The 26,626-nt window shown below is 38.9% G+C and overlaps 1 protein-coding gene across 1 annotated transcript in view; it reads left to right on the top strand.

The window, feature by feature from the left end:
- MRC1 (mannose receptor C-type 1) overlaps window positions 1–26,626 on the top strand; it is a 138,083-nt gene that overhangs the window by 26,571 nt on the left and 84,886 nt on the right. Inside the window, exons 4-10 of the mRNA XM_075587513.1 lie at window positions 10,611–10,772; window positions 16,019–16,132; window positions 17,337–17,483; window positions 19,962–20,144; window positions 21,147–21,304; window positions 22,238–22,351; window positions 24,192–24,307. Coding sequence (XP_075443628.1) covers window positions 10,611–10,772; window positions 16,019–16,132; window positions 17,337–17,483; window positions 19,962–20,144; window positions 21,147–21,304; window positions 22,238–22,351; window positions 24,192–24,307 — 994 coding nt within the window. The remainder of the gene's footprint in view (window positions 1–10,610; window positions 10,773–16,018; window positions 16,133–17,336; window positions 17,484–19,961; window positions 20,145–21,146; window positions 21,305–22,237; window positions 22,352–24,191; window positions 24,308–26,626) is intronic.

Genomic DNA, 26,626 nt, shown 5'->3' on the forward strand with positions numbered 1-26,626 from the left:
GTTCAATTCCAAAAAACTGAAGTTGGACAGACCACCTTGCGGACACTGCAAAAAATATCTTGGCACCGGATTTGTTAAATCATGTTTTTGATAGAACGAACATGTTCCATCACTTATTTTTAGAGGCCTGATGATCCAACCTACAAAGCTCTTGTTACAACCACATTTTAAACCATACACAACATAGTTCGTAGCACAGTTAATGAATGATCGTAGTTTAAACTCAGATCTGGAGCCCCTTCCGGCTTGACTCACCTATATAGGAGACACCCTGCTTGTTATACTCTTTGATACAGCGCTTCTTACAGCGTGAAATATATTAGTCTTACCTTCGTGTATTGATTTTCCTGACTATTAAAATACTTTTTATTGTATGCATTCAACCCTTCATCATCACTGTGCTCCGCCAGCCTTCATACTTTAAATATACTTTTCATATCTATATTAGCATATATCCCAGGTGTCCTCTTTTTAGTGTACGGTAGAGATGGGCAAAGTTTTGGGGCGAATTTGGATCCACAGCCGGTTCTTTTGGTCTGCGTATTTCAGCGGATTAATCTAAAAAGAGAGATCCTCTTTTTACGGATTTTATATTATTATAATTACCAATACATTCATGGATTCCGCAATCCATTGGCGGATTTGACAGATTCCGCAATCCATTGGCGGATTTGACAGATTCCGCAATCCATTGGCGAATTCATAAGATTGAATTCTACAAATCAGTCCAAGAATTTTATCCAATGTGGTTTTTGATGAAGCCACGCGGATTAATACCGACCAAATCCGTTTGCGGATTTTACACTGCAAACCGGATTTTGGGGAGAAAATGCGAGAAAATCCTGGAAACGGACTTTGTCAGATTCGCCCATCTTTAGTGCACAGGTGTCTCTCCATGTGTTTGGGGAGGTATATACTGCAAGCAACTTGGGACTTTTTCTCTGAATGGTACCAACTTAACCTTTAGGTATTACCTAAGTAATGCTTTGTTAAAGCCCGGTGTTAACCATAACGCAGCTCTGGGCATATGCGTTGCCAGGAGGAACACCTCTTTTCAATATCATTAGCACTAACAACTGTTCTAGTTAATGCAAGACCATTTCCAGCTGATAACAGCCCTTAACACTGCATTAGTGAGTTTTGAAGATAACCGTAAGCACTCAACAAGGTGTTAACTTAGGTTAAAGCCTCGTTAAATCAAAAACAGACCTCTGTGGATCTGGGTCTTAGCTGAATGTGCTGCCTGTAAGGTGTTTTTCAGTGTCAGATGATTACATCGTTTGATAAGGTTAAAAAAATGACACAGATACTCATCCTATGGTGTCTGATGACATACTGTAACATAAGGATGTCTTCTGTCCATCCTTTTTTTTTAATCTAAAGCCCTCTCCTGCCTAAAACCTTTCTCACTGACTGCCCCACACCTCTGGAATTCCCTTCCCCTCAATACCTGACTAGCAACCTACTGTATACAGTATCTCCACTTTTAAGACCCATCGTAAAACCCACCTTTTTAACAAAGCATTTGTGTAGCCTATGGCTGATACTATACATCCCATTCATCGACCTTACCCTTTGCAGACTCATTTACCAGAACACCTTCCTACTGTCTCTGTACATTCTTCTTACTTACAATTAGATTGTAAGCTCTTTGGGGCAGAAACACCTTTTCCTAGTTCCTTATATGTCTCTAGTGCTTATTCCCATTATGTGATATAATATGCCACACATATTACTTCTGCTATGTACATAGATGGTGCTATATGGTGCTTCCAGTGACTGAGCTCCAGATCAGAACCAACGCTAATACCACCCTAACTCCTGTTACTAGTTTTAAATACTTGGGCATATGGTTTACCTCCCATTTAGCATCCGGGATGCACATTGATACCCTGACATCCAAAACCTATGCCAAGCTAGGTGTACTTTATAGGAACAAATCCTCCCTAAGTCTGTTGTCAGAAAGCGTATCACACAGCAGATGCTAATGCCAATTATCGATTATGGGGACATAGTATAAAGATCGGCACCGTAAACCCACCTTAGCAAACTCGATACCCTCTACAATTCAATACGCAGTTTTGTTCTCCAATGCAACTACAACACACATCACTGTGAAATGCTCAAATAACTAGATTGGTCATCACTTGAGTCTAGGCGCAAAGTTCATCTCCCCTGCCTTGCCTTTAAATAATTTCTGGGCAAGCTACCTGTCTACCTAAACAAGCTCCTCACCCCTACCACATGCAGCACTTATCTGAGATCTGACCCCAAAAGACTGTTCATGGTCCCATGGCTCAGCAAACTATCAGGCCGCTCCTCCTTCTCTTACCGTGCACCCCAAAACTGGAGCAATCTACTGGAGACTCTCACAGCCACCACCAGTCTAACTTCTTTCAAAACTAAAGCTATCTCACATTTTAATCTGGTCTGTGACTGTTACATACGCCTATTATATATTATCTTTAACTGTGCATGCAATATCTTGTATATAATGTATACCCTGCTCACTTATGTAACTATGTATTATTTGTCATCATTACTCTGTGCCCAGGACATACTTGAAAATGAGAGGTAACTCTCAATGTATTACTTCCTGGTAAAACATTTTATAAATAAATATAACTAACGATACATACATAACACTTAGTAAATATGTTAAAATACAGTTAAAATTGTAGTTACTTAGTTTGGAGAAAATGCAGCCTATATTTATTAAGTTTTAGGAGCCCTCCATAAGACACATTCTGACACCAAAAGACATCATACAGTATGTGCAGTAAGGTGTCTTACGCTGCTGGAAGGTGTCATACATCATGAAGTCACTAAATAAGCAGGGGCCTCAGTCCTAAAGCCAACAACAGAGTTACAGGTGTCTAATGGAATTGTACGACTTAGTAAAATGGTGCAGTGCATGCTGGTGTCCTCGAATGCTTATTATAGTGCCCAGCAATAATAAAGTAAGATCATTTAAAATTAATTTTAAGTGGGCAGTGCCATGTTTTGAATGAATTCTAAGCACACAATTGTATACCTATGATACTTTATATAATTGCATAAACTCTCCGTATGAAAGAAGGTTCATTCTGACATGGAGATGTTCCGTGATGTTACTTCACTTTTAATAGGCTCAGTATATAATACAGGTGTAGTCCAGCCTTGCCCTTTGTGCGAACTAAACAAGATCTTTTATAGCGCTTTTTCCCTGAGGAATCTAACACACACAGACTAAACTACTGTATAGTACTTATACTGTCCCTAAAAACATCACGCCCACACCATGAGAATGGTCCTAGCTAATAAGGTCAATGTTCGTTGTGCAATATCGGCAATATGTTTCGCCATGTCAGCAAGCAAACAAAGTCCTGTAGATGTTGCTGTTGACCATGGAATTAACATCCATTATTGATCCTTTCCATTAACAGATCAATTCAGATGAGATGGGGTTAATCACTGGACTATGAATTTATCTCCACGTGCTTATCTTTGAAAGGCACATTGGTTCTGCTTGGGCCTCTCCTACTTATCATGCAGAATCCTGTAGCATGACTTCTCAGTTTCTTTCCAAAGAATCAGCAGAAATGTCAGGAATACAAAGTTGGCAATAGATGTGATAGCAGAAATGTGTCAGATACAGTAGATTCAATTCTGTATTATGGTGTGGAAAATAGCTGAAGCGCTCAAATGCAGGTATAATAACCAAAATAAGCCAAACCACTAAACCAGGGTACTAACAAATGATATAGTACCTATTGTGTGATTGTACGGGTACTATCCTCCTGAAGACAGGTGGTATATGGTACAAGCCAACTTACCATCAGTCTCATTGGCAGGTTCCCCTGGAAATATGCAAATACTCACATCCTGGTAGGGTAGGTAGGCAGGCTGTGCAGCTACTAATTGCAATACAGGGAAAAGGGAGACCAAAAGCGCACCAGCACAAACGGAGCAGGAAGGACCCAAAACGAAAAATAATTAAAAGGGCACTTAATGTGACAAAAGACCCATCCATTTGGATGGGTCTCATTAAGTGCCCTTTTAATTATTTTTCGTTTTGGGTCCTTCCTGCTCCGTTTGTGCTGGTGCGCTTTTGGTCTCCCTTTTCCCTCAATTCTGTATTACACACATGTCTTACATAGTCTCCTCTTTGTGTACAGTATGAATGACACACGAACATCATGAAATCTTCTGGTGAATGTGGTAGGATACTTGTCCTGGAAAGTTGCTTCATAAATCTTTCTTTGGTCTAGCTTCATATCATGGTTTGAAGGGGATCTCCTATTATCATGGACACTCCTACACATCCTTTATCATGGCCTCCATGGGTGTTTCCATTCCTCATACTGTAGCTTATCCTTTTGCACAGATGTAATCTTTTTGAAGAATTGTAGTGTCAAATCCTCTTCAGACCTATGACTTTATCAATCTACATGACTTTTCTTTTCCTAAATGTTACTTGCAGTACTTTGCAGCACAAATACATAATAACAATGAACATTACAATTAAAATCATACAAACTAAAACACTAAGTTAATATATTTGTCATCCTATTGATTATTGATTATCTTGAGTTGACATTCCAAAACAATCATTAAAATACTGTATTAGTAACTGTATTATATATTCTTTGCCACCCAGAAACGATCTAATAATGGCATTGTGCATAATCATAGCTATGTTAAAAATGATCCCGTTATTTTCTGCGTATACCACTATCAGGTATAATTTCTGACAAAATTTAGACAGAGAAAGTAACTTTTTATTCCCCCACATGAAGTGGAAATGATCCAACGTGATCATGTTTCTTCCTAAGCAATTTCTAAAATGGTATCTGCATAGGTACTCACCAGGAAATAACCCTGTTCATGTTGATTACTGATAACAAAAATAGTAAATTCTAATTATGAATTACCAGATTTTTTTTTTATTATTCTTCTGAAAACAAATATTACTAATCCATTATATGTGACACCCAGGACAGGAATATTTTCCTAGGTTCCCTTATTCTTAATATGAGTGGAGAGGATGAATCATTGTCTGTCAAATCCTCTAGGAAAAATACTAAGGGGCCTATGCAGTAAGCGTTCATAAGCCACTTATCAAGCACTTATCGCCCCAAATGCCTACTGCTTTTCAGTAAGCGGCGATACGTGGGTGAAAAAAAAGGCTGAATCACCCCCAAAAATTTGCTGAAAACAAAATCGCTTTTCGGCATGTTCATAAACTCGCGCAATTCTAGTAGCAGCGATAAGGTTATCGATGCCTATCGACGCTCTAGAATGGTGATTTTCTCCCAAAATCGTCACACCAGAAAAAGTTGGCATGAAGGTGTTGGAAACCTGCAGAGAAGCGGCGAGATGGCACTTATAAAAAAAATGCGTAGTGTTTTGTAGCAGGGGATCCCCGGACAGTAAATCAATGCGGTTCACCACCGGAGACCCCCTGCTCATCTACACTAGTAATAAAATTAAAATAATATTCATTTCGGGCGAGATTTGCACAGGGAGAGGCGGCTCTCTCTAAGGCCTTTTCAAGGAGGCATTCATTACATCGCCGGCAACTCACCCGTTTTGTGAATTTTGCTATCACAGCTAATCAACGCTTTCTGAATACCGTGATAGCAACGCTCACAAAAATGGCAAATTAAATGGCCCGGCGATTTTTTTTTTATGAACCTTTAGTGTATAGGCCCCCTAAAGCTTTACATTCATATAACCTCAATCGAACGCAAAAATGTAGCTTATAGGTAATATGACATTGAAGTCTATGAAGTTTGCAATAAATATTTCTAATAAAACACATATTAACAACAAAGAAGAAAATGATGATTACAATGAAACATAATATTCATAGCATTGTAAGGCTATTCCCATATTAACTTGCATCCTCTTTAATTTGGCTAACCACCTGAGCAATGTTGTTACCACAATTGCTGTAATGGCATCTTAATATTCTACCTCTTAGATCTTACTCCTCACTCCCAAAGTCATTTAACCAATGTACAGTAGGAGTCTCTTTCCCATCCTCAGTAATTCGAGGTATAAACTAGAGAAATTCCTATTCCTTTGCCTGACTGAAGATTATTACAACAGGTGCAGTACCTGCACTATTGACATTTCTCTAAACTCTCCTTCCTAACTTCCCATTCTTTACCCTCATGTTGTAGTAATTGTAAATCATTAACCATGCATTGTCTACTGCAATGACATGATAACATTTTATATATTTGTTACTGAGAAATTAAATTCTCATGAATGGAATTCATGCACCAGGTTTCTTCGGAGAAGAGTCTTTGATATATTGGACCTTATATACTGTGTTATATTCTGACTCTCCCAGCAGTGAAAATACAATCTCACATGTCCTACACTGGCGACACACTTTATTCGAGCTCGGCTAGTCCCACGAATTCGGGTATACCCGGGTGTATTGAGGTTTGTGACTGTTTTCTGCCCGAGTGCATTGAGTTATTTTCCGGCAGGGATTGAAGCATTTTATTCCCGCTGGCTGCAATACTGCACAGTACATATATATATACTGCATTACAATTCATGAATTTATGCCATCTGGTAGACACGCGAAGCATTGCAGCCTATTAAATCCTAATCATTATCATTTAACAGATCAGCCGCCCATCAGCCAGGCATGAACCCAGGCTGGGAAGGCAAATGCAACGGGGCTTGTCAGAGGTGAGGAGCGGCGCATTCCAGGTATCTGCCAGGTACATACCGGGTATTTGCTCGAATAAAGTGTGTCGGTGCAGTACATACTGTAATACACAGGAGTGTCTACCTCTAATTGATCATACATTATATGTGAAGTAAAATCTTCCCAACCTTTCTCAGTTGTAATTCTACATTGATGATGATCATAGCACAGAAAATGATCCATGGGCACAGAGCGAGTTGAACTCCTTGTGATATTATTTATACATGACCCGTGTGTGAAGGAGTCTAGGGTGTATATAAAATCAATATCCATAAGTACTCCTATATTACATATGCATATTTGTTGATGTTGCATGGGCCTAAAAATGAAGACCTGAGATATGGAAACCTACTGTATGGGATATTTGATCTTACTGTAGAGACAAATTATATGGGCTATTTTCTTTCCCTCAAGCTACCTAACTCCATCGTTGAATAGGAGGACATATTACTCTGTACTTAAGTACACACAAAAATCGCCCATATAATATATGTTATTTTACACAAGTTCAAGTTCGGAATATTAATATCATGTGAAACTTACTTTGAATTATTCCCATTACAGTTACTTGTACATCATATGATCTGTGACTAATTTACATCCTTCATCCTTCCCTCCCCACCCCCCTTTATTCTATTGTCTTTCCATACAATAATAACCTGTGGAGTTAATACCATTAGTTTCGATTCTTTCATACAGTATGACAGTGACCAGATACTGTACTAATACACAAAAGCAAACAAAAAATATGGTGCAAAATATGGTAAATATTCAAATTCTTTGATGTGTCCTTTGATTTGGTTGATTCATTGCTCATTACCTGGAAGAGATGAAAGTGGAATATCAATTCTTAGCAGTTAATTATTCCGTTTCCATATTATTTTTAATATTGAAACATTTCCTGTTACAATTTTGCTCTTGTCATTCGGATGTGGCATTTCTGTGTTTAGCTGATTAAATCTTACATAAATTCGACTTCCTGTCACTGCAAATTTAATAAATTGTTTTACATTTAAAAAACAAACTTTTTTTCTTTTATTTCCATTTTTAAAACAAGTTCATAATTGAATTATACTCTTGCTAAATTAATATCTTAATCTCAAATACCGTACTAATTTAGAGATTAATTCAATATACAGTTATCGATATATGGATTTTATCACCCCCAAATGTATTATGTTTTTCACAATTTGAATTATTTGTATTCTGTTATAATTCGTTAAAGACTGTCACTCTTTATATGCCCAATACTACATCCAACATGACAGAAATACACAGTAAAATACTTATATATTCTCTTGAAATAGGGTCATTTAGTTTAACCCTTTGGCCAAAGCGTTGTAAGCATGCGAGCCACGTCAAGGCAGACACCTGTTCGCAAGTCCTAACACTACCAGATAAAATACTAATATACCTCTATTAGGATTAAAATTCTCATTTACCTCTATTAGGAGGGAGAAAGACCACAGTGGGTCTATATCCAGCAGAATGAGGAACTTGCAAACTAGGGAAGTGGGGAGGGGCGGGCTTAAAACCTGGGAAGGAGGAGCCACTAACCTCCACCAGCTGGAACAGCTGAGAATGGGTTAACAAAACACAGAACCCCAGCAAGCTCTTTTTGGAAACCCCTGAGCCCCCACAAAATATATATATGTATATGTGTCAAAATGGAGTGCTATTGAGCGTGGCATATGTATACAACAGACGACAGAGAAGCCCAATGCTACATCCAACATGACAGAAATACACAGTAAAATTCTTATATATTCTCTTGAAATAGGGTCATTTAGTTTAACCCTTTGGCCAAAGCGTTGTAAGCTTGCGAGCCACGTTAATCCTAATAGAGGTATATTAGTATTTTATCTGGTAGTGTTAGGACTTGCGAACAGGTGTCTGCCTTGACGTGGCTCGCAAGTTTACAACGCTTTGGCCAAAGGGTTAAACTAAATGACCCTATTTCAAGAGAATATATAAGTATTTTACTGTGTATTTCTGTCATGTTGGATGTAGCATTGGGCTTCTCTGTCGTCTGTTGTACTCTTTATATGCAACACATAAAACAAACACAGCATCACAGAAAACAGAAAACACACAACTTGGTTTAAAGTTGCAGCATGGAATATATTTTCGTGTAATTCTTTTTGACACTGCAGATGTAAAACAGCACTTGACATTGGCCATTTCAATATCTGACATATTCTTCCCTGTACAAAAACAAAACTGAGGAAATAAACGGATTTAATTCCAAACATATCTGATGTATTTTAATGTCTCTGAAGTTCCTTAGCAAAAGAAAACAAGTCGCTGATAAAACATTAATAAAGCATTAATGGATTAAGCACAAAACCAACAAAACATGGCAAAAGATATTTTGTGTGCATTCTGATACAATTGCCAGATACGGCCAGTAGTTGGATTCAGCCGTCTCGCACCGATTCGTGCAGACCTGTTCCTAGAATTTCCCAAGTTCGCCAAACAGGTCCTTGAATATACACCACCTGTCCCCCCCTCTATACTGTACCTGCATATACATCATGTGTCCCTTTTATTTTGTACCTGCACATAAACCTTACACTCTCCAGTTGCTAATTTAGCGCATACCTTCCGCACATGCTGCATGTAACACGCCAGCCAATCAGAAGCCAGGACTCCGTTCTGCGCATGTCAGCAGTATTTGCAAGTCTGTCAGTGACGCGAGGAACCGATGGGGTTAAAGCCTAGCTGTGCGTATGCGCTGTTCTTGCCAGTCTGTGTTAAGGGCAACTTTTGGCTTCACAATGCAGCGTCAGGGGATGGAAAGCTGCACAGTCCAGTTACGCAAATGCGCTGTGGCTGCACGGGCACGTCACGCGTTCCTAGTAGCTTGGTGTTGTGGTTGCCCCTGGTAACCCAAAGAGTCGCGGAAAGGATGGTGAGCTTGGCTCCGTTAAACCGCCGGGTCGTATAACCGGGGGAAGCAGGGGTTAGAGGGCGAAGCGGGCCAAATTTCTTTCATATTTTCTGGGGGTTCCAGGTTCCCCGTGGGGTTGGTGCAGGTTCCCTGGTTTATTTTAAGTTCTCTGAGCTTGACCCGGGTTAGGTTCCGGTGCCCTGGGTTTGGGTCCCTGGGTTCCATTCAGGTTTTCTGTGTTTGGTGCAGGTTCCCGGGGCTTTGTTCCCCCTGGGTTTGGTGTGGGTACCCCAGGGTGATGGAGTGGGTGCTGGGGTGAAAATGAAAGGGCGGTAAGGTGAGAGACAACCGGTTGCTAACATTTCTGAATCCCACCACTTGGGCCCAAGAACTCGACAAGGCCCCAGGAAGAGGGTTTGCTTATACTTGTTCACTGATTGATATCTGATATCTGCATATGTTCTGTGTCATTCACAATATTCTTGTATCTACATTCAGTGGTTGATATTTGATATCTGCTTATGTGATTTGCCCTCTTTAGACTTTAGATTTATATCATTAGCTGAGTGTGGGATCATTTGACAGTGGGGAGGGAAGGCTTAGGGAAGTACCTCTGGGACCCTTTGGGACCAGGGGGAATGGGCCAGATGAAGAGGTCACCCCTCGAAACATCGCCCCCCTAGTTTGCTTTCCTTTTTACATTTTTGTGATTTTTTGCTTTTCTTTTGTGTTTTTTTTCCCCTTCTCCTTCTTTCCCCTCTACCCCCTATATTTTTTATTTCCTCTTTGTTGATATTTATTCTTGCATTGGCGTATTGGCTATTGTTTCTATATTTTCAGTTTATAATTAGTGTCATTAAATTAGTCATATTCCCTACACTGGTATTCGCTTATATCTGTAGCTGTGAGACAGAGAGTGCTGGTACTATTTTTTGGATTGTTGTAGCTAAAAATATAATGTTTTTTACAATAATTCAAATGTTATCTGTTATGGTTATTTTGTTTTCACAGACACTACTTTCAACTTGTGGACTGCTGATCCTATAACTAGTATCAATTACCAAATAAATGCCAATTCAGCACTCACCTGGTATCAAGCGCGGAGAAGCTGCCAACAGCAAAATTCAGATTTATTAAGTATTACTGAGGTCTATGAGCAAACATATCTCACAGGTAAGAGACATCTATGTGTTCCATTTCCATTGAGAGAAAGATGGACAAAAGGAGAGGCGGGTGGTTGGAAAGATAGATATGCACTTATTATTTGCCTTCTTATAAACAATTTATCCCTACTGTTCCCATCACATTAGCTGCCAGCTGCTCCGCATCGCATCACCATACTATCTTACATGCTGGATAGTAAGGTGATGCGATGCAGAGGAGCTAGCCGCTGATGAGATGATCTTTGGATCCTTCCTGCATTAACTTCTTACAGGTTAAGTATCCATATGTCACATTCTAGCCAGGGACACCGACAGGGGGGGGACAGAAGGGACAAGTGTCCCGGGCCCAGTGGATGCGGGTGGCCCGGTGGCAAGACAAGGCAGTTGCTGCCAGGTCCCAGCTTTCCCCACCTGCAGGCCTCTTCCTCTCCCTGTCTCATGCCGGGCCCTCTGATATCAGCACGGGATGGACCTCTCTGACTTTGGCGCGCCGGAAGTAAGCTTAGCCCAGCTTCCGAAGCGCAGCAGCATGAGGGGAGGCAGAAGTAAGAAGGCCCGGCGCGGGACAGAGAGAGGAAGAGGCCTGCAGGTGAGGAGAGCCGGGGCCCGGCAGCAACTGTTCTGTATGGCCGCCGGGCCTCCCGCAGTCCCTGCCCCCACTGCAGTCACTGCCCCCACCCCCCCACAGTCACCAGCCCCTCTGGCAGTCAACCCCCCGAAGTCACCCCCTGCCAGTCACTGCCCCCCCACGGCAGTCACTTCATTCCCCCCCCCGGCAGTCACTCATGGCAGTCACCACCCGGCAGTCACTGGTCCCCCCGGAAGTCACCCCCAACAATCACCCCCCTGGCAGTGATCAGCCCCCCGGTAGTCACCAGCCCTCCTGCAGTCACCGGGCCCGGCCTTACCATCCCCAAGGTAAGTCTATTTTTTATATATGTATTTGGATGGGAGTATTTTTATATGTATTGTTTTTTTAAAATATATATTGGGGCTTTTTTATAGGCATGGGCTTTAGCTGAATTGGGGTTTTTTTTGTATTGGATGTATTGGATGTCTTTTTTTTAATATGCATGGGGGTCTTTTTCAATATGCATTGGGGTCTTTTTTGATATGCACTGGGGTCTTTTTCAATATGCATTGGGGTCTTTTTTTAATATGCACTGGGGTCTTTTTCAATATGCATTGGGGTCTTTTTTTAATATACATTGGGGTCATTTTTAATATGCATTGGTGTATTTTTTGATGCATTGGGGTCTTTTTCAGATGTATTGTTTTTTTTAGATTTATTGGGGGGTTAGATGCATGGGGGTTTATTTTTAGATGTATTGGGATTTTTTCAAATGCATTGGGGTCGTTGCAGTCTTTTTTAGATGCATTCGGGTCTTGTTTATGTATTTGGGTGGGTTTTATATGTATCGAAGTTTTTTTTAATATGTATTGGTGGTTTTATATGTAGGGAGAGGTGTTATTTTTAATGTATTTGGTGGGGGTTGGTATATATTTGGGGGTTGGGGATTTTTTTAATATGTATTTGGCGGTGTGAAGTTTTTTGCATTGGGGGTGTCTTTTTTTGGTATATAGTGTGTGAGGTGGGGAGCGAATGAATGAGAGTGGGGTAATTGACAGAAGGGGGGATAGTGAGAGGAGAGAAGGGGTGAGTGAGAGGAGAGAGAGGGTGAGTGAGGAAAAGAGGGAGTAAGAGTGAGACGCAGGGGAGACAAATACATTTGAGGTGGGGGTGCAGGGATTGGGGAGAGTAAGAGGTGAGATGGAGGGGAGAGAAATACATGTGAGGTGGGGAGGGAAATAAAGGGGCCCACGAGGTGTGAAATGGGGGTGGTGGGTCGTGAGGTTTGAAATGGTGCTTGCAACACTGCTGACGAGGGGACGGTTCCCCGGTCAGAACTGTAGTCCTGGGCCCCGGAAAATCTGTCTGCGGCCCTAATTGTAGCTACGGGACTCTTTTTGTCTCCTGAAGGGAAGTGCCATGTTTTTGTGGCAATGGGCCAAGAAGGTCTAAGTGCCTGAGACATACCCGCCCACCTTGACTTTGGACTGTGTTTTCCCTTTTTTTTTTTTTTTTCTTTTTTGTGATTTTGCCTTTTTGCATTGTGTTGCACCTTTTTGCACTTTATTGTGTTTACATGTTTTATAGTATGTAGATAAGTGTGTTGTTTGTCCCCCTCGTTCCCTTTTCCCAGTCCTCCTAGTATACCCCTCTCTGGGGGAGTATTTGCCTGGGTAGTTGCTTTCGACTATAACCTGTTCAGCAAGCTCTTTGCATTAAACTACTTTTGTTTGACCGTAATTGATATCACAGCTGCTTATGAGAGCTGCGGGTAATCTTTTACTTTTGTATCTGGTTACGGGACACCCTCATACTGTACCTGTGTGCACCAGTTTTTTTTCTTTTCTATATGTTGTAATAGTGCTGACTGACCCTAGATTTTGCATGTTCTTCTAAATGTGCTCCACCACATCTTCATTCTTCTATTGATTTCATTTAAAAGGTTCCTGTCCACTGATACTTGACTGGCTAAGGTAGGAATAGTTTTTGACTTCTAGTTCTCCTCCACTTATTTCGATCTTCGGATAGTTGGCACATTTGTTGCAAATTACTTTGGTCCTCCTGAGATTTATATGGAGGCTCAGTTCTTACTTGCTTTGGGGAGTTATTGCTGGTGGTCTTGTGGCAAAAATAACAATGTCGTCTGCAAATCATAGGTAATTCAAGAATTCACTGTTGATTTAGATGTATTTTCCATCCCAATTCAATGCCGTACAATTCTTCAAGTGTTGCTGGGAAAATCCTGTTTTATCATTATCTTGCTTGTGTCTTAAAGAGGCAATCCAAGCAACACTTAAAAATAATCATCTTTTTTTTTGTTTTAATATATGCAGCCTTTGATTACCTTTATTGAAAACTAATTACCTAAGCTGCTGATCAATTCGTTCTTCCATGATCAATCAGCAAAGGTCCTGCTTCCCAGGGTTAACTAAATGGCTGCCTTTCAGTTTTAATCAATCCTTCAGTCAGTGTAACTCAGCAACTAAAATGTATTCGTATATTACTAAAGTAACTATTTATTGTTACAGTTTGCAGCTGAAACTACTGGGAATATTGGCAACAAATTATCACAAACAGGAAAGTGTTACAAATATCTTACACTGCTGGGGAAGTGTGCTAAAGCCTGCTATAGAAATGAAAGGGTGCTCAGTATATTAAAACAAATAAAAATGGCATTAAGAGTAGAATTAATAAAAATAGTAAATATGATCTAATACTACAGAACTGATTTTTTTTTTAAAACACACAGGATTTTCAATGGATTGCTCCTTTAGTACAAATTAATGGTTGATGTGGCATTCTTGTAAATGATCCTTATAACATCAATGTCTGCTTTTCAATATTTTGACTTCTTATTGCATTTAAAAGGACTGAGCTGTAGACAGAATCAAATACCTTTTCATAGCCTATCTATTCTAAACGGAGTGGTACTGTAGATCACATTCTGTACTTTGGTAAATCACTTCTTGTACAATTTAAATGTGGTCCATTGTGTTGTATCCACTGCAAAATACCACTTTTATTCTACACTGGGTAAAGTTTTGGATCTGTTTCAGCCAATTATATAATAATAGTATCTTAGTAGAAACGTTATAAGTGATGGGAAGTAGACTGTATGTAGTTCTTGAGATCTTCTTTGTCTCCTTTCTTGTGGATGAGGATACCTATGGCATTGCTCCACTGTTCTGGAATTGCCCTTTTTTCAAGCAGTATGCAAAGTGTTTTGCATTTATTTTCTCTACTTTATTTATTTATAAAATGTTTTACCAGAAAGTAATACATTGAGAGTTACCTCTCGTTTGCAAGTACTGTATGTCCTGGGCATAGTTAAGAGGACAAATACATGTTACAAATACATAGTGTATTCATGCAATCCAGGGGGAGCATGTGTGGAGAGAAGATAGCAACACCAACAATTTAAGTGCAGGTGTAGTGCAACACTGGATGATAGTCAGTTTGTAACTTGGCTCTATACACAGCCTACTCACAGGATACTGGATGTTTAAAGGCAGTTTCAGACAAAGCTGTGGCTGGCTGTATTCAGTGGGTCTGGAGTGATCGAATTATCATCCACAAAGTTCAGAAGAGATGACCCCGGTAAAGAGAGATGAAAATGAGCTCAAAAGCACAGATCAATCGGATAAAAGTAATTTTTATGTAATGAATATAAAAAACACACTTACAATAGTACAATCTAAAATGGGCAAGTAACAATAACGAGTGTGAAGGAGAAGCCACACAGCGTGTAATCTCACCGTCCCGTTAGTCGTTACTCACTGAGTCACAACTTCTTTCAATCTGGCGCATCACTCAGAAAGTGCTATTGAAGTCCAGTGCGCCGATCCAGCACTATTGTACTTTACAGAATACAGATGTAGCCAATGTTATTGCTCCCTTCTCGCCTGCAACTGGTTCAAAACAATGGGCGCTTCTCCTGCTGGTGCATTGTGTATGTCCCACTGCAACACGCCACGGTTTGCAATAATGTTGTCTATATCTGTGCCACAGTGTGCTGGACATTATTGTTCGGCAAGGGCCAGCTCAAGAGTATAGCTGTAAAAAATTGAGATTGTTTTTTTCTCTTCACTTTAATGAGTACATCATTAATAGTTTAATATGAAAGAGAGAGAGCTCTCAAATATTCTGTGAAAGTGATTGTGAGCAGTTCAGTCCCTGACATATGAAATGTTACTTTATAACAGCCCAAGTGAAGCTTCCTCCCCCACCCCCACGGAGGAACGTCTTGATGCATAACTGAATGTTTTACATGTATCCCAGTAGACTCATTTGTTTGTAGTTGGAAGGGCAGGTGTAGCATGCATTTCCCTTGATGGCCTTTACCTGAGCAATTGTGGAAAGGGTGACGATACCCTTTCAAAACTTTCTTATAGTACCATCTGCTGTGGTGGTCCAAAACTGAAAAGAAAATGAAGGGATTGATATATATATATATATATATATATATATATATATATATATATATAATCTATATAAATATATAATTATACCTTAGCTGTGAATACCCAATCTTAATTATTGTACATCATAAAATACTTTGATACTGTACATACCTGTATGCCTTAGTGCGGTTACATTACTTGTTTTGACATTTGGTATTTTTACTATATTATGACACCACTGATATATATTTTTCTGATACATTATATTTGTCTTTTTCTCTGTAGGATTAACCAACAATCTGGATATACCCCTCTGGATTGGACTAAATAGTTTAAACTTCAATGCTGGTTGGCAGTGGACTGGTGGAAGTCCATTTAGATATCTAAATTGGGTTCCAGGTGGGTATGGATTTCTTTTTGGAGAAATATAATTTCAGAAAAAAAGAAACTATAATGATTTACCTATATGCCTAGATGCAACTTGCTTTTGAGAAAGGCCCTTGGAGGCCGAAAAATCAACTTATGGCTACCATTAAATCACTTTTCTAGCAGAAATACGCAGTGCCTAGGTCTTTCCTTATTTACCTATATGCCCCACATATGCCAATATGCACACTATGCACCCAAAGTAACCCTTGCATCGTTATCCTAGTGACTGGTGGATAAAGTCTACTGCCTTCTTACCTCCCCCAGCAGCAATCTGCCCTCCTAGCCCCATTCCTTCCATCTTCTCTGTTCCCTGTGACCTATCGTAATCCACATCTTTATCCTCCATCTATATTCTCCTCACTCTTTGAGCATTCTTTTGTAACACACATCCCTAAGAAACCTTCTCCAAAACAAGCTCGTCGTTTTAGTTATTACCCCAACTCTCTTCTCTTTCTTGCTTACAAACCACTTAGATTTCAAATATTTACATGCATGCTTGATTTTCTGTATTCTACATCACTCTGTTCTCTGTCCAACAGGTCTCCTTATCTACCTTCTTTCTTGATAAACTAATTAACACATTTGTTTTTCAATTTACATTATGCTTCTGAAACATGTTCCATGATAGTAAATTCAAAGCATTCTTTATTGCAGCCATTTGGATTTTGATGGATCAAAAACACTTTCTTATACTGACATCAACATTTTCTGTTAAAGGAGACCTTAAGCCAGTGTTTTTCAACAGCGGTTCCCAGGGCATCCCTAAAGGGTTCCCTGTAATTTTCACGTCATTTGAAAATTATACCAAATATAGAAGAATTTACAATGCATCTGATCTCAGACGCGCTATTAGAGAGGGTTGGGATTCCTTACAATGCATCTGATCTCAGACGCACTATTAGAGAGGGTTGGGGTTCATTACAATGCATCTAATCACAGACACTATTAGGGAGGGTTGGGATTCCTTACAAGGTATCGGATCTCAGACACACTATTAGAGAGGGTTGGGGTTCCACAGAATTTCACAATATAATTATAGGGTTCCTTAACCAAGAACGGGTTATAAAAAAAACACTGCCTTAAGCACTGCATTATTTTCTATTGTAAAATGTTTAATTTCGGCAAACATTCTACTTTAATTGCTGGTAATTTGTTCTGTTCTTGCTTTCTTTAGGGAATCCTTCAACAGAGCCTGGGAAAAATTGTGTGGTTCTAAACGCTGGAAAGAATGCCAAATGGGAAACTCGGGAATGTGCTCAAAAACTTGGATATATTTGTAAACAAGGAAACATTACATCCAACTCTTTCATAATTCCCTCTGGTAGGAAAATTCAATTAACGCAATTATGTTTGGTTTTTAGAATCCTGGCAGGGTAACTGTGAATAGATGTAGTTTGACCTATCATACATAAACTATTAATATCATGTGTATTATATTACATAAAATGTAAGTCAGAATAAAAATAAGGGAGCCCTGTGACACCGGGGATTTGTTCTCTTCTGTTAGGAAACAAATTGAATGAAATGTGATTTAGGGGAATTATTAATTATATCTGTATTAGTGTGCACCATGGAAATGTCAAATAAAATATACAGTACATACAAATTATATACATTAAATAAGCGAGATGTACTCAAAATGAACAAAATGATGCATATGTTAAAGCGTAAATATGAATTATTGTTCTGTTTTTTTTTCAAATGAGAACATTGTTCTTGCATCACATAATGAATAATTATATGTAAAACTATATGGAAAGAACTATGGTAACATCAAGAGCAATAACTTATTTGCATTCTTTGATATAAAACTCCTGCACCCTTCATCATTAAATATCATAATTATTTCATTTGATATAAAATATTTATAGATATTTTATTACGGGTGTATCCGCCATTTTTTTTATTTTAATTAGGACACCCAATAGTAATGCAAGTTTAACATGTCTTCATTGCATATTTCCAAAAGTGGCCTCTAAAATGAATATCAGTTACTTCACTTGCATAAAGTCCATAAAAGCGTTCTCCGCGTACACAGAAACACTTGTTAAGACAACAGGCTTTTCTATAAAAATTGTGTGGACTTCAACAAACGAAGAAAGATGAATCAGGGCACTGCGGATTTGAAACAAATTTATTTGGTCAGTGATCCGACTTTCGGCCTCAATAATATAAAAAAAAACCTCAATACTATACACAATGGATGTGTCTTGTGTCATATATATATATATATATATATATATATATATATTATATATATATATATGAACAAAAAACAAACAGAAGCGCAAGCTCAATAACATGTAACTGTTAAAACAAAAGAGTACATTTATTAAAAAACTGCAGCCCAAAGGAAATGCACTTACAGGATTAAAAAAAGCAACCATACGTGGGAGAGAAATCTCTGTGTGTAGTCATCTGCGGGGGTGAGAGGGTCCCAGGTAGGCAAGGTATATCTGCACAGCTTGTAGCCACCACCAACTCCTGTCACAAGTTGGCGCCAGGAGACTGAGTCAATCAGTGCCTCCACGTCCTCTGCTCAGGCATAGGATAGTTGCCAGCGCTTGAAAATGCAGCTAGTAAGATTGCAGGGACACCTAGGACTCCGTGTAGACACACACACCCACCCACAGCGTTACGTCACACAAAGGCAACTTCATCAGGGGGAGGTGACGTCATCGCGCTGTGGGTGTGTCTACACTGAGTCCTGGGCGTCCCTGCGATCTTACTAGCTGCATTTTCAAGTGCTGGCAACTATCCTATGCAGGAGCAGAGGACGTGGAGGCACTGATTGACTCAGTCTCCTGGCACCAACTTGTGACAGGAGTTGGTGGTGGCTACAAGCTGTGCAGATATATCTTGCCCACCTGGGACCCCTTCACCCCCGCAGATGACTACACACAGAGATTTCTCTCCCACGTATGGTTGCTTTTTTTAATCCTGTAAGTGCATTTCCTTTGGGCTGCAGTTTTTTAATAAATGTACTCTTTTGTTTAAACAGTTGCATGCTATGGAGCTTGCGCTTCTGTTTGTTTTTTGTTCTTAGATTCGTAGTGGTTGGCTATACCACTTTTATCTGAAGCTGCAAAGACGCTCCCTGGATCATCAATTGGGACCTTTATCTCTCTGGATTTTGTAAGTAGAACATTTATTTTGGACTTTGTTTTTTTCACTATCACTTTATGGTTTGTAGTTATATGTAGTTAAAAGTGTGTTGATTTTTATTAGGATTTTTATTGATTCATATAATTTATTATCATTATTCTATATATATTGTCACTATTATCCACCTGAGCGCTACTTAATTTTGTGTTGATCTTTGATATATATATATATATATATATATATATATATATATATATATATTGATATATATATGGATAAATATATATATCTATATATATAAAACATGGTTTTTACTTGTTATGTAAGTTTTATGTTGTTTATATAAAGTGTTTTTATATTGAATTGATAGTGTCTTTCCTTTGCGGTCTGTTTTGTATTTGAATACAATCAATATTAACCCTTTCTCCTTCACGTCTCACTTCTCTCTCTCTTTTATGTTTTGTTGTGCAGGTTATACACTCTCTGCTCTACAACTTTACTACCTTCCTGTCCTTATTTTTGTTTCATAGTACCCTTATTTTTACATTTGGTAAAACATAATAACAAAATGAATTTGTAATAGCAACAGAAACTATTCACTATTTGCCGACCCATAAACAATGTCAAGTAAAAGAAGGATATTCTCACTAAATATATTTTTTTGCATTTCATTATTTAAAATATGTTATTATAGAGAGTGACGTCCCTATCACGTGCCCGCCAACCTGGTTACCATATGCTGGTAATTGCTATGCTTTGAAAAAAGAGGCTAAAATCTGGAAGGAAGCTTTGTCTTCCTGTAGAAAGGAAGAGGGAGATCTTGCTAGTTTCCACAACATTCAAGAATTAAGTTTCATGTCCTCTCAGCTTCAGTATGGTAAGTAAAATGGCATATGCATGTGTTGTTTTAATATATTAGATGTTGAATGTATTTTAAACACATTACAGGCATACCCCGCTTTAAGGACACTCACTTTAAGTACACTCGCGAGTAAGTACATATCGCCCAATAGGCAAATGGCAGCTCACGCATACGCCTGTCAGCATGTCCTGAACAGCAATACCGGCTCCCTACCTGTACCGAAGCTGTGCGCAAGCGGGGAGAATATAGAGCCTGTTACAAATGCATTATTTACATCAGTTATGCACATATATGATGATTGCAGCACAGTACATGCATCGATAAGTGGAAAAAGGTAGTGCTTCACTTTAAGTACATTTTCGCTTTACAGACTGCCCCGTCCCATTGCGTACGTTAATGCGGGGTATGCCTGTAGTACTTTTCATGTGACTGCTGAAATGTGCTGAAGTTTCACTTGGATCTTTATCTGAATATCTCCTAGAAGCTCACTTCACACCAGAAAACTAGGCTAATGCACAGCATAAATACTGTATTCCTTGGTGGTCCCTTAAGACAGTGAACATGCTGCAGCATATGCAGTTGTGTATGACACATTAAAGAGCATCTAGTCCAGTATTGTTGGTAGATGGCTTATGCAGGGCTTCACTGATCAGTTTGACTGTTGTATCCTGATGTAGATTACATTCCCATTTTATGTCCCACATCAATCTCCCTTTAAAACAAAATAGATTTGAATCATGCTTAATTCCAAAAACAAAAAAGCGCCATTCTTGGAACAAAACAGCAATTTAAAGCCTGCTTTCTTGGGGAGAATTTATTTTCTTAGACAGTTTTAACATTTATATGGAGTAAGTAAAAAAAATTTTTTTTTTAAATGGTTGTCATTTTTGTATTGAAGTTCAGACTTTAACAAATGTTACACTAGTGCGTTGTTGATTTTCGTAATTGTGATGTTACAGAAAACAAAATCAAATTGTACAACATCCATTTTTTTAAAATGTTGTATTATGATTCTAGGTGAAACAGATCAGATTTGGATTGGATTGAATGATCTTAAAATTCAAATGTATTTTGAATGGAGCGATGGGACACCTGTGACATACACCATGTGGCGAAGGGGAGAACCATCACATCGCAACAATAGACAAGAAGATTGTGTTGCATTCGATTTTAAGGTGTGGAGTTTTTTTGTGTGTCTTATTTGCTTTATTATGTGGTTTTTTTTTAGCAATATTTGAGGTTATGATCATTGTGAAAGAGTAATTATTACACACATACTGTATTTGCCAAATGAGCAAGTCCAGAATGGAATAATAAAATGGAGTATGATAACAACCAGTCGTGTAGTGAAAGGCATAAGAACTTCCTCACGGACAACCTGAAATAAAAGGAGAGGAGGAATATGTTGAAGATTTAAAAATAAAGAAAAGAATCTAATGTCCACATCACTACAAAAAAACAAAAAACGATTGCAGCTTTGTAATCATATACAGGAAGAAGTAACGCTGCAATAACCCTTTCTGAAGCTATCCAAAAGGACTATTCCAGCACAATGCATTGCTTCCTACTGTATATGATTACTGAGCCACAATAAATGGACATTTCTTTTTACCAATTTGAGTGCTGTGGACATTAGATCATTTTGTTTATGTTTTTGGATGCGGTGGCGGTGGTGACGTCCGACCTGCACCTCTTGCCTCAACAATATACTGTACATTTGAAATAGTGAAGATGTTATTCTGGTGCTGTTCATCTGTTTTGATTTTTGAAGATATTAAAATAATGTGCAGTGAGAGTATAGGTATGGTACAGGTTGAATGCATTTTCCATGGAAATGTAAGATTAGGGAAAGCATTATGAGATTATGTTCTGCGGTTCATGGGATTTAGTAAATACAGTACATGTTAACTGCAGAGGTAGTGAGTGCTTAAAATATCCTCCGTGCATAATATCATGATAAAGAACAATAGGCTATATATTTTAACAGGAATGATTAATTTTGGGATGAAGGTACTTACCAGAGGTCTGTACCTGCCATCTTTCCATGTAACGGATTTATGAAAAATGTTGAACATATATATGAATTTTGAATCCCTTTATATGTACAGGAAGGCAACTGGTTGGATGAGATGTGTGAGAAGAAACTTGAATATCTCTGCAAGAGGAAACCATTGCCAGTAGAACCTGGACAATTGGATATTCTTGATCGGGGGTGTAAGAAGGTATTTGCCTTTTTCTGCATCTTTTAATACAAATTATGGACAGGGCTTATCAGTCATATGGTGTCATGGCAGTAGCTCCCCTTGGAAATAGCTCTGTTGATCTGTGTGTACTGTATGTATGTATGTATATATATAGATAGATATAGGTGTGTGTATATAAATATATATATATATATAGATATATATATATATATATATATATATATATATATATATATATATATGTGTAACGGATTTTCTGGCCTGGCCTGACCCACCCAATCTCACATTGGCCCCTGTGGTCTAACCAGTCCACATTACATAGTCGTGTCTGGTGGTGCACCTGTTGGCAACAGGACTCCTGAGACTCCCGCACGATGTTGTGTGAGGAATGCCAACCCAGACAGGCAGCTGAGGTAGTGTGTTAGAGTCCTACCTACATACAGTGCAGCGCCTCCACCTCATCAGGATCTCTGCGTCTGCAAGGAGATGGTTCTGATGAGGAACTCCTTCTTGGTGGTGCCTTCCGCTGTGGAGTAACTTCACACTCACACATTGGGGTTCTTGTGAACAAGGGCATCTTTATTGATGACGGTATGGGCAGACTGCCCCTCGCAGCTGGTAGCTCAGCCGCTCATCTTGCCCCATACTTTGACTTGTCAGTATTGGTCTTATGGAAATATTTTATGAGGAAGGTGGTGAGACATTTAAATATACTTTGCATATTGTATTAGAATATCTCCCAGATGGGCTCCCTTTTAAGCACAAGTGGCTCTCCCTATGTTATTTGGAGGGAGGTTTGAGGAGGGTCTCCCTTTCTCCCCTTCTCCCGTCTGCAAGGAGTTAGCATTACGATCAGGTCATTCTGCTGCAAAACCAAGTACAATCTGGTTGTATTGGCGGTTTAAACAAGCTACTGCAGCTGCGAGATTTCGTTCTGTGATCTATGACCATGTCAAACCGTGTGGTTTTTTCAAGGTGAAACTCACAGTTGCTAGAATGTGTCCAAAGTGTGCAAAAGCTGGAGGTTTTTTTTTTTTACATGTTTTGTTTCTCTGTGTGCAATTCTGTGCAATATGAAAATTTTATATGCAAATTAGGAAAACTTGCAAAATGACAAATTCCCAAATGCAGAAATGTTGCTTCCCTGAGATGTGAATTCCTGGGAAGGTATTTCCTCTGGGCCTGAAGTGAAAATGAGGCTGTGCCTCGGATTTTGGCATTGGGAGTGAAGCCACGGTTTGTATAATTCAAAGCCTCTGTTCGGAACATTGTGTAGCGAGAGAGGTCAGGCAGGCTCTGGGATTTGCCTCCCAAGAACTTCAGATATACTGTATAGCAAATAAAGGAAGCGCTCAAACTTGATGACTGTCTAGACTTGGATAAATGGTATATTTCGACGCAGCTTGAAAAATAGAACTGTTCCCAATTCTTGATGATAGTTTGGTTTCCATGAATGTATTTCAAATTTCAAAAAGTAGGCACTTACCTGCCAGTGCCCGCGTTCAGGCACATAAAGATTTTGCTGTCAGTGTGAGTGTATCCTGAATCTTTTTTAAGTTGAACTTTTAACAAAAAGGCTTCCGAATCCTTCTATGACATCTTGGAGGTGGAGGAGCTAAAGAAACCTTTACGTGCCTGAACGCAGGCACTGGCATGTAAGTGCATACCCCACCATCTGTTGTGCACATATAATACTGTGAACGTGCTTCACTATTGTGCTTTTCTTTCTCTCTTTTTTACTTCCTTTTATGATGAGGCGCGCTGATTTTCCTTGAAACCACACTCCCAAGAACTTGCCTATATCTGCTTATAAAAGTGTATTTGCTGAACACGTATAAACATTTTTTTGTGTTAACAGGGCTGGAAAAGACATGGTTTCTACTGCTATCTTATAAGCGAAACAGCCCTTTCCTTTTCAGAAGCGAATGAAACCTGCCGTAACAACGCAGCCTTTCTGATGACTGTTGATGACAGGTAAGGAGTGTTATTACTAAGCTGCTGCAGATGCTATTTATCAGAATTCAGACTTTTTATTATATGTGAGGTAGCTGAGATAAAAAGCAAAAGAGTTGGATAAAATGTTTTATCACAGAATGATCATATCACCGGGTTGCCCATTTTTATAACCTACTGTGAAGTCTTAGACACCAATGGCTTTATTACATATATATCCTGATTATTATCCCAATTATTTTATTCTGAGATAAACTCAACAGTATGCATTTTTTTCAAGGAGGCCTCCCATTAAAGTAAATGGATAGTACATGCTTAGATAGGTGTTGTGCTTTCTATGGGCAGCGATTGCTTTTTAAAATATTTCTCTGTATTTCACATGTACAATTAAAGAACATGATATCAAACCTCCTCATGAAAAGTGACAATGCTGCTCGCCTCTAGCACAAAATGATGTCATATCATTACTCACTTCTAGTTTACTGCTTCCCAGGGTGTGAACAGTATATAAATATGTTTCCCAGCACTCAATAAAGACAAAAATTAAGTTTTATCAAAAAGGTTACACTCATTAGATTAGTTGGAAAAACAATTGATAGGGCAAGACAGTCACACTAACACAGTAGATAAATATAGGTCAATATTTGCCACACATCATGAGGCATATGTCACTATTCTGCGCAACAAGTAATTGTGACATATATACCATATGTACAAGAGCCACATATTTATGCAAAGGAAAACAAGCATGTATCGTGACTTACACAGCAAAAACAATAGCTACACAGTGAATCACAATAGAAAAAAATCCTAAAAAATGAGGAAATAGTATAATGAGAGAACTACTTGTATTATATTAATCTATCATAGAACATGATCAGCAAATGAGGGAAATCATTCCAATATCGGCTCTTCTTCTATCCCATTACCACATGAAAAATAGCCAGAGGTACTTCCACTGCTACTGTAAATATGCTCTCATTCCAATCTCCTAAATACAAGGAATGAGACTCATTCACCAGGGTATTAGCCTGTTATGCTTTCATTATATGTGGTAAGGTTTTTTACCTTTATATTACATTCGGATATTATTATTAGATTTTTGTACACACACAGTGTATGCATACTATTGTGATCATTTGAGTCTTGTACTATGTACCTCACTGCAAGATGTATTTCTTTTTTGGACTGTTTGTTGCACATTCTTCCTTATTGTGATATTATTTATTGGCTATATGCTAACGGTGGAGGTTTTTTGTTGCCTTTTTCACCCACCATAACTTAAAATGTAATGGTAAACCTACCCAGCCTAGAAATATTGCAAACCTCACACTGATGATACCCATCAAGGTTGAAACATGTCTGTGAGTGGTTTGACTTGCTTTGCTAGTCCCATGCTGTGCTTAAAAGCTGTTATGAGAATGGTGATGCATTTGCTTAAATGGGCTCCATGTGTATGGATATTCCAGGCAAAAGGGGACACATTGTGTGCTCATTTGCATGTCATTTCCCAGAATCCCTTGCTGCAGTGGGAGCACTGTATGCTAGGTGATAATGGTTGAAAGGCAGGGTTGCAGACCTGCCTAAGACATTCACAAGTGATATTCTTTATTGCACATATATATATGCACACGCACAAAAACTTTTGTGAACCCCAATGATAATTATGGAAATGAAATAGTTTTTTCACGGTAACCTTCTTGAATCAAAACCAGTCTTTTCTTAAATATCCAATAAGGTTTATATTAACCAATCCCATGTCTTTTAATACAAAATGATGTATGAATTAGGGAAACCCTGTACCAGTACATTAGCTGAACGAGGGTTCTCCCTATTCCCATTTCCTCTGTTTATAGTATGCACATTAACAAACGAGAAAAGTAGAGGCATAATGCCAGGCTTTGGTCTCACTGACCTTGTAATTTCCATACAAATGCTACACAGTTCAGTTAACATCTTTTCCCAACAAACTCTTATCTTGGTTTAGAAACTGCTGATGTTACATGATCTGACCTATTCCAGCTTCTCAAAAGAGCAGTTACTCTAAAGGAAATGCAGACAGATAAGAAGCAGAAGGTTTACAGGAAGCAAGTTAAAATTCTAGAGGAGAGCTACAAAGGTCTTCTGAGGAACTGCTGTCTAGGTCTTTTTTTGTTTTAATAGATTGGTACAGTATGTGAGTGTCACTAGGAATGGGGCAAGCAAGGAAGACATTCAATACTGACAAATATATAGATCTTTAATTCAATTTTATGAATTGACCTATTTACTAAAACCATATTGCTAATGGGAAATTAGCCATAAGGGGCTTCCCCCCCCCACCCTCCACAGAGTTATGTC

Source organism: Ascaphus truei, chromosome 2 (genome assembly GCF_040206685.1).
Source record: "Ascaphus truei isolate aAscTru1 chromosome 2, aAscTru1.hap1, whole genome shotgun sequence".
Taxonomy (NCBI): domain Eukaryota; kingdom Metazoa; phylum Chordata; class Amphibia; order Anura; family Ascaphidae; genus Ascaphus; species Ascaphus truei.